This window comes from Colias eurytheme, chromosome 28 (assembly GCF_061535395.1).
Source record: "Colias eurytheme isolate Ceu_HAF_F1 chromosome 28, ilColEury1 Martin Lab GWU primary, whole genome shotgun sequence".
Lineage (NCBI taxonomy): Eukaryota > Metazoa > Arthropoda > Insecta > Lepidoptera > Pieridae > Colias > Colias eurytheme.
Window position 1 is genome coordinate 4444974 of NC_143007.1, and position 14698 is coordinate 4459671.

At 34.3% G+C, this 14698-nt stretch overlaps 2 protein-coding genes and 1 long non-coding RNA gene across 3 annotated transcripts; 2 read left to right on the top strand and 1 right to left on the bottom strand.

The window, feature by feature from the left end:
- Positions 1-3015: 3015 nt before the first annotated feature.
- LOC149896607 (uncharacterized) lies at positions 3016-4239 on the top strand. The gene is made up of 2 exons (XR_016458309.1): positions 3016-3344; positions 3981-4239. It is a non-coding gene; the product is annotated as an uncharacterized LOC149896607 (long non-coding RNA).
- Positions 4240-8796: 4557 nt separating this feature from the next.
- RpL23 (ribosomal protein L23) lies at positions 8797-11057 on the bottom strand. The gene is made up of 4 exons (XM_090117623.1): positions 10933-11057; positions 10659-10742; positions 9821-9948; positions 8797-9014 (listed from the first exon to the last, which is right to left on the bottom strand). The coding sequence occupies exons 1-4, from the start codon at positions 10943-10945 to the stop codon at positions 8817-8819; spliced, it is 423 nt and encodes a 140-aa protein (XP_089973749.1). The 5' UTR covers positions 10946-11057; the 3' UTR covers positions 8797-8816.
- Positions 11058-11438: 381 nt separating this feature from the next.
- On the top strand, positions 11439-14641 carry Prosbeta7 (proteasome subunit beta type-4). Its single transcript, XM_090117551.1, has 5 exons — positions 11439-11668; positions 12168-12380; positions 13032-13167; positions 13829-13974; positions 14456-14641. Exons 1-5 carry the CDS (start codon positions 11538-11540, stop codon positions 14613-14615), a joined length of 786 nt encoding a protein of 261 aa, XP_089973677.1. The 5' UTR covers positions 11439-11537; the 3' UTR covers positions 14616-14641.
- Positions 14642-14698: the final 57 nt, after the last annotated feature.

Here is a 14698-nt window from a genome sequence, read left to right on the forward strand (position 1 = left end):
CGCTTGAAATCTGGTGGTACTGATATAAAATTAAACAAAACGCCAGCCGCACTCTGCAGTATATTATGTGGTCCGTACGTTTTGAAAAAAAATGCTCACCCATCCAATTTATAACTGCGCCAACTATTGCTTAACCTTTTGAACGCCAATGACATCTATAGATGTCATGCGCAATCGTGCCCTGTGCGCCAACGACACCTATACATGCCAAGAAACAGATCATAGATAAATACAAAATAAACATATTAAACCTTTACTTTTACGTGTTTTATTTATACAGTTTATGAACTGAATCCCCAGTTATTACATAATTGTACACAGTAAACAAAATTGCCAAGTAGTTATTCAAATATTTGATGACAAAAAATAACTTAATTAATGGCTAAAAAAGCATGTTCTCTCGCGCCAATGACATGTATACGTGCCTACTAGTGATGTAGTGTAATATTCAAGTAACTTCATTAAAATTTCAGCGAAATTACTCTAATTCGCTTAATTTTTGTAATAACTACAAAAAAAATATATAAGCTTAGTCACTGAGAAAAAAGGTAAATACTACATTCTTTGGTATAATACCATATTGTCTATATTGTGGATATTGTTGATTTGAATATTTTCCTTTTCGCCAATCATGCGCATCCCTAGCACAGTATCGATATGCAATCCCTTCTGCGCCATTGACATGAATAGATGTCGGACTGGTGACGTCGTAAGCGCGTGCCGTGTTGTTAAGTGCGGAAAGTTGTAAAAATATTTTATCGAGTATTGCCGAGAGTGTGAGTGCCTTAATTAGATAGTCCGGGATACATCGCCCATTTTTGCAAGTGATTACTATCAAGCTAATTTTTCGTGAGTAGCTTTATTTTGATGAGATGCCCAATAATTTCATGTACAAAACTCTCGATTGTGGTAGCTACCAGAGGAAACAAGGATAAAATATTTTGATTTGATGGTTCTCAAATATTAATTACTAACTGAATGTTTTTTTTTGTTCAATCTCAAGATAATAATTATCTAAATTATTCGAAAAAATATTTGTCCTACAAAATCTATGGTTTGATCATAGAGTCCCCCTTTCCAATGTGTATCGATAACGAAGTCATCATAAATGATTACTAACTAGCTGATTTTTTTATTTTCACTTATTTAATACTTATATAATTCAACAGACATATTGTCCTACAAATTGCGTAATAAATATTTGAGAACCGTCAAATCAAAAATTTTTATCCTTGTTACCTCTGTAAGCTACCACAATCGAGAGTTTCGTACATGAAATTATTGGGCATCTCATCAAAATAAAGCTACTCACGAAAAATTAGCTTGATAGTAATCACTTGCAAAAATGGGCGATGTATCCCGGACTAAGAATATTCTTATGATACAAATTGTCGCATGTCATATCAAAATATGGTAACCTACATATAATTAGTATTTGTAATAACTCAAGTATTAAACTAAATGATTGGAAAATAAATATGTAGTTTTAGAGCTATTACGCACTGTCGACAAGTCGCCGGCGACTGTGACTTACTATAGTTTAAATAGGGGCTTGCGCACTGTCGTCCAGGAGTAAGTCCTGGCGACTGGTCGACAGTGCGTAATAGCTCATAATGCAATTCCCTTTATTTAAAGGTAATAGTTGTTTTGATATTTACAAATAAACACTCCACAATAATACCTATAGTTCATATAAACTTAATAAATAAACTCGATAAGTTATAATAATATACAGCTACACATCCCTAATCAGAAGCGAGAGATTATAAAAAAAAGGATGGTTGCCCGCGCCATTGGCATGTATACATGCCAATGGGGCGTAACTGATAGAGAATAGTGCTGTAACTTGCTGCAATTTTATATGTATTTTTGTATCTCAAAAGGTTGTTTTTTTTGTTGATAGTTGCTATTTAATGTGGTCTTAAGTTTTTACAGTAGGAGATGAGGTTAAATAAATATTATTTTTGTGTTATAAGCTGTTTATTCAAATATTCAGACGTGAATTATTATGTTTATCGATAACATTTTGGAATCCCTACTATTTTCAAGGTTATCTCATTGAATTTGTGGCTTGGCGTCTTAAGCGTCTTATTTACGGTCCATCTTGACGTACGTCCCGCCAAGGTCATACACGATGCACGACGCAAAACGACAGTGAATAGCGTTGACGTACGTCAATAATTATTATTATTATCTTGCTGGATGTGCACGACCAACTTTTCATCCAGCAAGCACCCCCACCACCGCGAACGTCGTGCAGATGGACAGTGAATAGCGCGGACGTACAGCAGATTAGTGTTGCCAACAGAAATTAATGTAAATACTTGGAAACGTGGCCTATTGATATGATTTTTTTGTGATAACTTAGTGAGTACATGAGCAAGCAAGAAACGGTTATTTTTGATTTTTATGTACACAGGAAATCCCAATTATCATTACTTTTGGATCAACCTTGTACACATGGACAGTTTATATTCAGAAGTTATTATTTTAAAAGAACTCCAAGGCGAATTGTTGAATAACACAGATTTTATGCAAAAGTCCACTGCAGAAAAATGGCAATTTATTTAAAAAAAATATCTTGACGAATTTGTTTGTTTAAAAAAAATGATTAGCTATATACTCTCTGTTCCCGCCACTATAGCATTTACTGAAAGAGTCTTTTCGGTCATGAATGTGAAGTGGCGGGAAGAGAGAAACCGAGTTTCATTAAAAATTAATTAAAAATGAGCTCTTGAAATATATAAATTTAGATTTGAAATGTTTGGATTCATATAATTCATTTAAAAATAATGAAAAATTCTTAGTTACTGCAAAAAGTACAAAAAAATACATTTTTAAAAATATTTATTTACTCTTTATTTACCTCCTTTAAAATCAGATATACTCTATTTCTTCAAATAAAAGTTGGCAACCCTAGCCATGCTTGATGCGCGCACGATCGTCAGTAGGATACATCCAGCACCGCGGCCTTGAGCCGACGTACGTCGGGGATTGACCGTGAATAAGACGCTTTAGATTATACACCTATAGATGTAACCACTAAAATGACCTTCCTTGAAAGAGCGAGATCGTTAATTGTCAAACCCATGCAAAGAAACAGGACAGAATATATAGTTTTTGTCTTTGTCGACATGGCCGGTTTTATTGTTTGGCAAGAACAGATTGTGACAAACAAACTTGGCGTCTTTTGGATTTTTCTGTGATTGTGTGAATTTACAGTGTTTATTGCGTATAAAAATTGGATAATACAGAATATTTAGTGTACGTGCGATGGTGGGTTGCAGTGTTTTGGGTTGTAAAAGCCGGAGTGAGCGAAAAATTGAAGGAATAACATTTCACACGTAAGTAGGCGAAATTATCATTTCTTTCGTTATTACAACGCCAGATGATCATCGATTATGATGTTTTGTGATGAATTCAGTGATGTGATGCCAAGAATATTGAGTTGTGATACGTGTTTTCACTATCTTAAAATAAAATAACGATTAACGATGAACGGTTCAGGGTTGCCATAATGGCTACTTTAATTTACCCAAATAAATCATATTTCTTTATTGTCAGTACATACATACGATTCGAGGTCTTGTTTTGTGAAGAGAAAATAAAGATTATGATTATAAATTATAATTAAAGATTATGATTGTTGGGTTTGCTTATCATGGTAGGTAGTTACTCATCCTTCTTATATTATAAATTCGAGGGTTTGGATGTTTGTTTGTTACTCAATCACGCAATAACGTCTGGATGGATTTCAATGATATTTTGCACATGAGTAGTTTATTACCTGGATTAACACGCGGATGTAGTCGCGGGTAAAAGCTAGTAGTATAATATTTTTATTGAGAGGAAATTAATTCTTCTGTACGTAAACTTTAATTTTAGTTACATTGATTTAAGGGCTTTATTGTAGTTTATTTAACTTATTACTCAATAAAGATAAACTTTCGTAACATGCGAATAAAATCTTCTTTTTTCAGGTTTCCATCCAATATTGATAAAAAGAAATAGCTGGATGCCACTGGACGAGAAAATTGGCTGCCAACAAAATATTCAAAAATTTGTTCCATTCATTTTGATGATGATTCATTACTGTATAAAAATAAACGAGTACAATTAAATCATTCAAAGTGTTGGTAACGAGAGGACAGTAGTGACTTCCGGTTTTCTACTCTTTTTTGCCAAGCTGTACTTATTTCATTATGTATATAGTAATAAATAATAAACATGTTTATGTTATAGACTGGTTTTATTTCATCATTGAACGTGTCGTGTGTCAATGATGTCCATACAATTCTCCTTACCTACCTTACGGAGGTTTTATTAAAGTATTTCGTACGACTACGACATAAGAGTTACATTATTGAAGCTAGCATTTAAAATATGCAAATTCAGAATTTTTAGTTTGCGAAGTACTTACAGGTATTTATAAAGTCTGTTCGCGATCAAGTAAGATTCATAATATTTTTTACCTAATATGTGGGAATTGCCAACTTATTAGGCAACACCACAAAATTCTATTTCTGTTTCAAGTGCGGCCACGCCATGGTTACATCTATAGGTGTATAATCTAAGCTTGGCGTGGAGGGCACGGCGATGCGTTTTTGCTCTGGCGGTCAAAAGGTTAACCTTAAGGGTGCTATAACAGTTTTTTAACAAAAACCGCTATTTTACGGTACAATTTTAACTCAAAGCACTTACACGTGAGAACAAAGTAATATCTTAATTTAAAGATAATATATTCAGTTATACGATCATCTTATAAAAATTGTACGACGTCATACAAAATTGTCACTGAAATACGATTTTCCCAGCACAATGATCGCATAAAATGCAAAAAAATGGGGTCTAAACCGGTACACTTTTAAGAAAATTAAAAGCCTAATCTATCTTCTTACCTATAAATTATTGAGGGATATATAGTCCTTTATAGATTGTGATAATTTTTTTGTATCTAAATCAAAATTTTATTTCAATTATAAGCTAAATTAAAAATACTTGTCGATTTCTTCATACATTTTGCTCTCGCGGGTCGTCAGACCGCGCTCAGAAGCGCTCTTGGAAGGACGGGTGTATCGCTCCTCGTCCCAAAAATAAAAACGAATTAGAAAAAGATTATTGTGCGTATACTGTCGTTTTCGTGATTTGAAATATTTGATACTTTATAAGAGTAAACTGTATAAGTTTCATATTCCAGTTATTTGTAATTTAAAATTATGTTTTAAAAATTATGTTGACTGAGATCCTCTTTTTTTATGGGTTGTTGAACGGATTGGTGGGGTAAAGCAATTTGACAAAACTTAAATCCAAAATGGCGCCGACGAAAATTTGCCATCTTTTCGTCATGGGTGTCATTTTCATGGTTTTTGGGGTAGCTATTAACCAATATGAGGTCAAAAATAAAATCCAAGATGGCGCCGACGAAAATTTTACATCTTTTCATCATGGGTGTCATTTTCATGGTTTTTGGGGTAGCTATTAACTAATATGAGGTCAAAACTAAAATCCAAGATGGCGCCGACGAAAATTTTACATCTTTTCGTCATGGGTGTCATTTTCATGGTTTTTGGGGTAGCTATTGACTAATATGAGGTCAAAACTAAAATCCAAGATGGCGTCGACGAAAATTTTACATCTTTTCGTCATGGGTGTCATTTTCATGGTTTTTGGGGTAGCTATTAACCAATATGAGGTCAAAAATAAAATCCAAGATGGCGCCGACGAAAATTTTACATCTTTTCGTCATGGGTGTCATTTTCATGGTTTTTGGGGTAGCTATTAACCAATATGAGGTCAAAAATAAAATCCAAGATGGCGCCGACGAAAATTTTACATCTTTTCGTCATGGGTGTCATTTTCATGGTTTTTGGGGTAGCTATTAACCAATATGAGGTCAAAAATAAAATCCAAGATGGCGCCGACGAAAATTTTACATCTTTTCGTCATGGGTGTCATTTTCATGGTTTTTGGGGTAGCTTTTAACCAATATGAGGTCAAAAATAAAATCCAAGATGGCGCCGACGAAAATTTTACATCTTTTCGTCATGGGTGTCATTTTCATGGTTTTTGGGGTAGCTATTAACCAATATGAGGTCAAAAATAAAATCCAAGATGGCGCCGACGAAAATTTTACATCTTTTCGTCATGGGTGTCATTTTCATGGTTTTTGGGGTAGCTATTAACCAATATGAGGTCAAAAATAAAATCCAAGGTGGCGCCGACGAAAATCTGTTATTTTATTTTAGTTTACTTCTTTATTATTAAGAAAATTACACCTATGACGAAAAGATGTCAAATTTTCGTCGGCGCCATCTTGGATTTTGGTTTTAACCTCATATTCGTTAATAGCTACCCCAAAAACCATGAAAATGACACCCATCACGATAAAAGTCAAATTTTCGTCGGCGCCATCTTGGATTTTGGTTTTAACCTCATATTCGTTAATAGCTACCCCAAAAACCATGAAAATGACACCCATCACGAAAAAAAGTCAAATTTTCGTCGGCGCCATCTTGGATTTTAGTTTTGACCTCATATTAGTTAATAGCTACCCCAAAAACCATGAAAATGACACCCATGACGAAAAGATGTAAAATTTTCGTCGGCGCCATCTTGGATTTTAGTTTTGACCTCATATTTGTTAAGAGCTACTCCAAAACCTTGAAAATGACACCCATGACGAAAAGATGTAAAATTTTCGTCGGCGCCATCTTGGATTTTAGTTTTGACCTCATATTGGTTAATAGCTACCCCAAAAACTACCCACACTTGCAAATGTGTTTGCTACGTAGGAAAAGTTCAGATTTAAGAGTATCCTAGGTAATGTGTTATGTGACGAATACCTATAATTTATTTCATTCCGACTATTTTTCGGAATAACATACATTTACCATACATTTACTAAGAATTGTATACAATGCCGGATTTAATACAGTGCCGGTAACATCATATGTATGATAATAATTCTACATTTCTTAAAAAGCTTTGATATTGTATACAATTCATAGATTATTATTCAATGAAATAATGATGTAAAATAGTCACACTTTTTTAAGTTGTTTGAATATACTAACATACTTATTAGGATCGTACCTACTAATAAAAGTAACAAAATGAATTTTTAAAGTTCCTAGTAATCTTCTGGAATCAATTTCAATAAAAATACATAATATCAAAAATTAAAAATAATATCAAGTATGAAGATGGTCTATAAAATGGAATGCGCTATGTTTACGTGAGCGTGATATTGCCGCGAACAAAGTTACGTCGTTAGATACCTAAATTTGAGTAACGCAGATTTGTGACAGCGTCCTTAATTTTGTATTATTTGTTGTTTATATTTTTATCTCTGAAAATTTCAACCAGCTAACTGAGTTCACGATTCATGAGATACCATTGCAATTGGATGATTTGTATGCGGATAAGGTTGAAAGAAATAGAAGTAGGTAGCCTATTTCCTAATAATTTTCCTTTTTATCAGTACCTAGGTGGTAGTAGTTTTTGACCGCAAGATTCCTGAATACGTGTAGCATTTCTATGTACCTAATGTAACGTTCTTGCACATTATCGACGCGATGGCGTATTGCTCACTGAAAGTGCATTTACCCGGAAAAGTTCGTTGATCGTTGCTCATCATGTAATCTGCACCAATATCCGCACACAAACTTTTGTAATTTGATAAATTGGTGATGGCCGAGCCCTTCATTTCGCCCTTGTTGTTTTTTAGCGTTTCTAGATTGTCTGTGCCAAATTTCATCAAAATCGGTTGAGAGGTTTAAGCGGGAAAGCGTAACAGACAGACAAGAGTTACTTTCGCATTTATAATATTATATTATAGTAGGGATATGAACACTAATATTAAATAACAGTTCAAAGTTATTCCGGACCATAGACTGCATGTTTCTGTTTTCATCTTAGCTAGATCATAATACTATATTTACATCTCTACAACACAGTGAATCAGTGTGGGGATGACTTTAGGCTAAGGACTCACGAAGCGTTTTACACCCGCGCCCGCCGCGGTTGCGGAATAGAGTTTTATTTTCAAAACTCACGAGACCGGAGTTTTTTGCGGTTACACAGCCGTCGCGGTTGCGATTATCGCTCGCAAACTTGGCGTTTGATTATCACAAGACGAGCGGTTGCAAGACGGGCGGTTAAACGATCAGTTGAGCTCCAGACCGCCATGGACCCGCCGCGGCTGCGGGACCGCGAACCGCGCCCGCCGGTAGTAGATGACCGCCGGTGCAGCTGGACCCGCAAACAATCGCACACGCCGCGGGCGTAAAACGCGTCGTGAAATGTGCTTTAATTTTTTACATAAATATCTGTATTCTACAAAGGCTGCGGGCCCGCAACCGCGGCGGGCGCGGGTGTAAAACGCTTCGTGAGTCCTTAGCCTTAATTGTCTAATTCTAAGTATGTACAATAAAGGTAGAAAATAAAACACTTGGTAGATCTTAACGTATATTCAAGCAATAGAACTAGCGTTGGACGCGATACGGGGCCACAAGTCTGCGCACTCCTTGGCCACTGGGCCAGTAATGGCCGAACCCTTCATCTCGCCCTTGTTGTTCACTATCACCCGCATTGTATAGTTTATGAACCAGCTCAAAAGTTATTATCGACCATAGACTATACTTGTTACTGACCATAGACAATTTAATATTATATTTGCGACTATTTTGATCTCTACAACACGTGAATCTTAGTGAAGGCAAAAAATTGTCTATTTTTAAATATATTTTCGTAAGAACACATATTTTTGTATACAATAAAGGCAGAAAATAAAACAGCTTATAGATCTTAACGTATATTCAAGCAATAGAGCTAGCGTTGGACGCGATACGGGGCCACAAGTCTGCACATTCCTTGGCCACTGGGCCAGTAATGGCCGAACCCTTCATCTCGCCCTTGTTGTTCACTATCACCCCCGCATTGTCCTCAAAGTATATGAACACCCCGTCCCTCCTGCGGAACGGCTTCCGCTGCCTGATCACTACTGCTGGCATTACCTGGAATATTTACGGACATTTTTTTATGTAATAAAAATATAGAAAAATAGACAATTTATTGAGCTAAAAAGTTGCCTTATCACTTTTTATAGTTGAATAATTATAATAGTTACATTTCTTACAAAGGAAATCATTATTATATACTTATTTACTAAAATATCAAATACTGTACCTTCACAGATCATCAAATGTTATAATAAATAGGCCTTACAAGATTGTGATCTGTTGTGTATTTAATTTAAATAAATAAATCTTTGATAAAATCGCTCAGTCAGCCAAGGTGATATCAACATACTGTTTATAACAGCTCTGTTGGAAATTTAGCGAAACCATTGGTGTATCATCATTGCGATTTTAACATGAATATTCTTTGTTTTATTTTAGACACTATCAGATTGCATTTACATTTCAATGCTTTGAATTTTTAGTAAAAAACATACTGTCAGTATTAATCTTGATTCATTCTACTTTATATCTGATCTAAAAACTGAGATTTTGAACAAAAACTAATTTTTTCATTAAAATTGATAAATATTGAGACAAACATGCATAAAATTACAAGATTTGTAAGTAATACAGCTATGAATAGGATGGATTTTGTGCCCTTGATACTTATGTGAAAATTCAGGGTAATACTTAAATTTGATGCAGGCAAAATAAAATATCAAACGTCAAGAATTTTGAAGTAAATACTATTTTTCAAATGACATTTCACACAAAATAGTCACATAACAATCAATGACGTTCCTATTCTTAATTGATGAATCAATAAATGATTGATTTGTGTAGTAAAGAGAAATAATCACCTTTTTCCTGAGTTCCGGTTTACCCTTCTTGACGGTAGCTACAATCATGTCCCCAGATCCAGCGGCTGGCAATCTGTTGAGACGACCCTTGATACCTTGCACGGCAATCACATACAGGTTCTTGGCTCCTGAAAGTTTTAAATAATTTTGTAATAAATACTAAGTTTTTACATCACTACATAGTATAAAACAAAGTCACTTTCTCTGTCCCTATTTCCCTTTGTATGCTTAAATCTTTAAAACTACGCAACAGATTTTGATGCGGTTTTTTTTAATAGATAGAGCGATTCAAGAGGAGGGTTTAAGTATATAATTTATTAGGTTTTAGACAAAGTGGGCGAAGCCGCGGGCGGTAAGCTAGTTTATTTATATAATTAATAGGAATAAAATTTACTGCTAAGAGGTGTATATGTTAGTTATTGAATATTATTGAAAAAGTTGCACTAAACATTAGTAGTAGTATGTTTGTTTGTTGATTTAAGAACTTTCATTGTTTGAAATTGACCAAAAATTTGTCCAGTAGGCTCTTCATATTGCTTTATCAATCGATATGGTTAGCTTATTCCAGACACATTAATTATAACCTACAAGTAATGATAAATCACACCACATTAGTCACATTTCCATCACGAGTCGCAGTGTTTCCATGAGTTTTGAAAATCAAAATTATTTAAGTCAATGCAAATTAGGACTAGAAAACTTCAGACACAGCCAAGGAAAACATCATTATTAATCAAAACACTATAGTGTTTTCGATTGTGATCATCATTAGTTTGTCCAGTCCCGAGTCCATACATGACAATTTTAGGTTATAAAGAAAACAAAATATTGAAAATACCTGTGTTGTCGGCGCAGTTAATTACTGCTCCCACTGGGAGACCCAGTGAGATGCGGAACTTTGCTCCCGCGGAACCTCCACGTCCTTAAAAAGAAAAATACACCATTTACACCTCGCACAAAAACATATCACATGAAATACAAAATACGACCGGAACGTGAAATAAACATGCAATCACATTTAATACAGTATTAACAATCATTTTTGAGTGTTGATTGCGCATTATTTGATAATTTCACTAAGATTTAATCGGATTTTTTAAGAATTCACGAACCTCTCTTAGACATTTTGTTGTGTCAATTTAAAAAGAGGAATCTAAAAGAACGTCAAGTTGAAGTTTCGTCTTTGGATTGCTTTTATTTTCGTTCAGAAACCTAACTGTCAGCTATTGACAATGACAGACTAATTTTGTAAATACAATATTTACAGTGAATTTAAGAACAAATTAAAACAAAATTGAAATGATTAATTTAATAATTTGTATTTAATTTTTTCTTTAACATCAATCAATATAAAAAGTTTATATAGATTTTTGAACGTAACTAGAACGTTTCGTTTTTCGCAAAATCCATATTCAGATGTTAAGATTACTAGAATGGTGTGTTAATATTTTATTGGATAGTTGACTATTTAATGCGTATAGGGAGCAACTCATGAAAATATGTTTTCACGGTTTACGATTAAGCGTGAAACTTTGATTAAAAAACAAAAGATAAAATAATTTTATGTTCAACTAAAACTAAACGCGAAACGAAACGTTTTGAAAAAGTGTTTGTCATTTTGGTTATTCGCTTGTCATTCTGCCTGCACCCGAAAAATATTGTTGGTGTTTTGAATTCTATAGAATATTTAGTATAGAAGTAAATTAAAAGAAAGAAAATGGCATTCATGGGAGATATGATGTCCCCTGCACCTTTGTGGCATAACGGCCCGTCACCAGGATCTTTTTATAACTTTCCGGCAAATTCATCAAATTTAGCTACACGTCCTTTACAAGATTTCAGAGCTCAGTAAGTATTTTATAAAATTATCTATAATTATCTTTAGTTTGATTCCAGTATTTTAAACAAGTTGTGACTTATGTAAATGGAGATCATTGGATTATAATGAAGCAAGAAGGTTGAAGGCTTTGTAACTTTTACAAAGGATTCTAATAATTCCAAATCTTCTTGAATATTAACCGAACACTAAGGATTTAACACACACCTACTAACCTGAAACATTCCTATCTATATAATCATCATTTTCTATAAACATTCAAATCATATTATAGAAGTATGGTCTCTCCTTTTGTAAACAAACAAATAAACAGAAGTTATATTTTAAACATAAGTAAATAATAGCATTTGACTGGTCTGGTATTACCTATATTTTAATATTTTGTGCTTTATTAACCCCTTTAGTACTATGCTACATTATTATATTTCATCCTCCACTTATTAATAACAATACAAGGAAACAGCACACCTAACCTAAAAACTGTAACTTCAAAACATCACCAAATTACAGTTCAGCCAGCCCCATCACAACCACTACATCAGTGGTAGCGATCAAGTTCGACAAGGGCTGTGTGATAGCCGCAGACACACTCGGCTCTTACGGCTCCCTAGCTAGGTTCCGAGATTGTCCCCGAGTGATGAAAGTGAACGATCTGATCATGCTGGGTTCCGGCGGTGATTACGCTGACTTCCAGTACTTGAAGGATATTATTGATCAGAAAATGTAAGTTTTTAGCAAATTGCAAAGGTTTTACTAGTCTGAATGTTATAGTTATGATTTGATAATTATAATTTCTATGTTACTTGTGTAAGTTCATTGTAACATTTGGTATTTTGAAATAATTTTATTTAATTAACTCTTAAATAGCCTTAATACCTGTTCGTAATTATGTCCCTTAGATAAATATATTTAACAATACATGGCAATGGTAGAAGGAAAACAAAAACTTTTTTAAAGACGTAAATAGACTCACCTATTTTCTACACTAATATTATAAAGAGGAAAACTTTGTTTGTTTGTTTGATTGTAATGAATAGGCTCATAAACTACTGGACCGATTTTAAAAATTCTTTCACCATTCGAAAGCTACTTTATCCACGAGTATCATAGGCTAGGTTTTATCCCGGAAATCCCACGGGAACGGGAACTATGCGGGTTTTTCTTTGAAAACGCGGGCGAAGCCGCAGGCGGAAAGCTAGTATTAAATAACTTAATTAAATTATCTTGCATCCATTATGTTTACAACTAATCATAACCTATCAACATATTTGCCAATATATTATTCTCTTCAAGATAAGTTGTAGCCAAATAACTCAATCTTCATTTAATGTCTTGCCTAGCCTCTTAATTGAAAACTGAAACATTTCTTCACAGTATTGACGAACAGTGTATCGGTGATGGTCTACACTTGAAACCTCGTTCGCTCCACTGCTGGCTCACGAGAGTGCTGTACAATAAGAGAAGCAAGATGGACCCCTTGTGGAATAACTATGTTGTTGCTGGTATTCAGGTACATACATTATTCACAACTTATATTTAGGTTATATGCGAAAATCTTGAAGAGTTGATAAACTCAACAAAAATATCCTTTTTTGCAAGTTGGTTAAAAATATTTCCCTGGGTAATAGTAATAGTTATAAATAATTAATACTCAATCTGTATGAAAAATAATTCTGTAGTTCCCTTGTTTACCTACCAAGTAAACAGGAATTCTGAAACTCTTAAAAAATGTAAGTTTCAATAAATAAATGAAATCATTTCCAAAGTATGGAATTATAACTGATGACATTTACTATTATATATACTATTAAAAACGCGGGCGAAGCCGCGGGCTTTCCGCCCGCGGCTTCGCCCGCGTTTTTAAAGAAAATCCCGTTCCCGTAGGATTTCCGGGATAAAACCTATCCTATGTCCTTTCTCGGGTATCAAAATATCTCTATACCAAATTTCATGCAAACTGGTTCAGTAGTTTAGGCGTGATTGAGTAACAGACAGACAGACAGAGTTACTTTCGCATTTATAATATTAGTATGGATATAGACACCTTGTATTAGCCAAGTTAGGAACATTTCAAATGAGAAACAAACATTTAAAATTACAAACGAATTATTTATATTTAAACCAACTTTCCGTCAACCCTTATCCACCTTTTCATCATAATATTATTCCAGGATGGAGAACCATTCCTCGGTGCTGTCGACAAATTGGGAACAGCATATGAAGATGCAGCCATCGCTACCGGTTTAGGAGCGTACATGGCAACACCACTCATAAGAGACGCTACGGAAAAGGGAGTTTTAGATGAAGAGGCTGCTGTGTAAGTGTATATAAGTTGTATTCTAATAACACGAATATGTGTTAGAATTGTGTATTGTATTTCGGCCTTGTTTATTATTTTTAGTATTGTTTGAGTTACAAGACAGATAAATAGGGTTAAAGTCGGTTAAAATGCTATTTTACTTATATTACTTTACATTAAAATGCATATATGTAATATTATCATCATTGTTCATATTCTTCTCTGAATTTTAGCATATTAAAACATAATCATTCAGTTTTGTAAACCACCAATATTTATCTTCTTCTTCTACAACTAGCTTACCGCCCGCGGCTTCGCCCGCTTTGTCTAAAACCTAATAAATTATATACTAAAACTTTCCTCTTGAATCACTATCTATTAAAAAACCGCATCAAAATTCGTTGCGTATTCTTAAAGATGCGTAAAAAGGGATTCAGGGCAGAGAAAGTGACTTTGCTTTATACTGTGTAGTAACAGTATATTATAAAACAAATTTCAGAGCACTCGTCCGCAAATGTATGGAAGTTCTATTCTACCGGGATGCTCGTTCGTTCCCTCGCTATCAACTCGGAGTGGTGACCTCCGCTGGAGTGACAATACATGAGCCGGTGGAGCTCAAACATGACTGGTCGCTCGCACACATGATTAAAATGAAGTAGATTGATAATAAAGTGCTTTTTTGAAATGTGTATTTTATTTTAGCTTTCCGCCCGCTTTATACAATACTTATAACCTTGAAAGT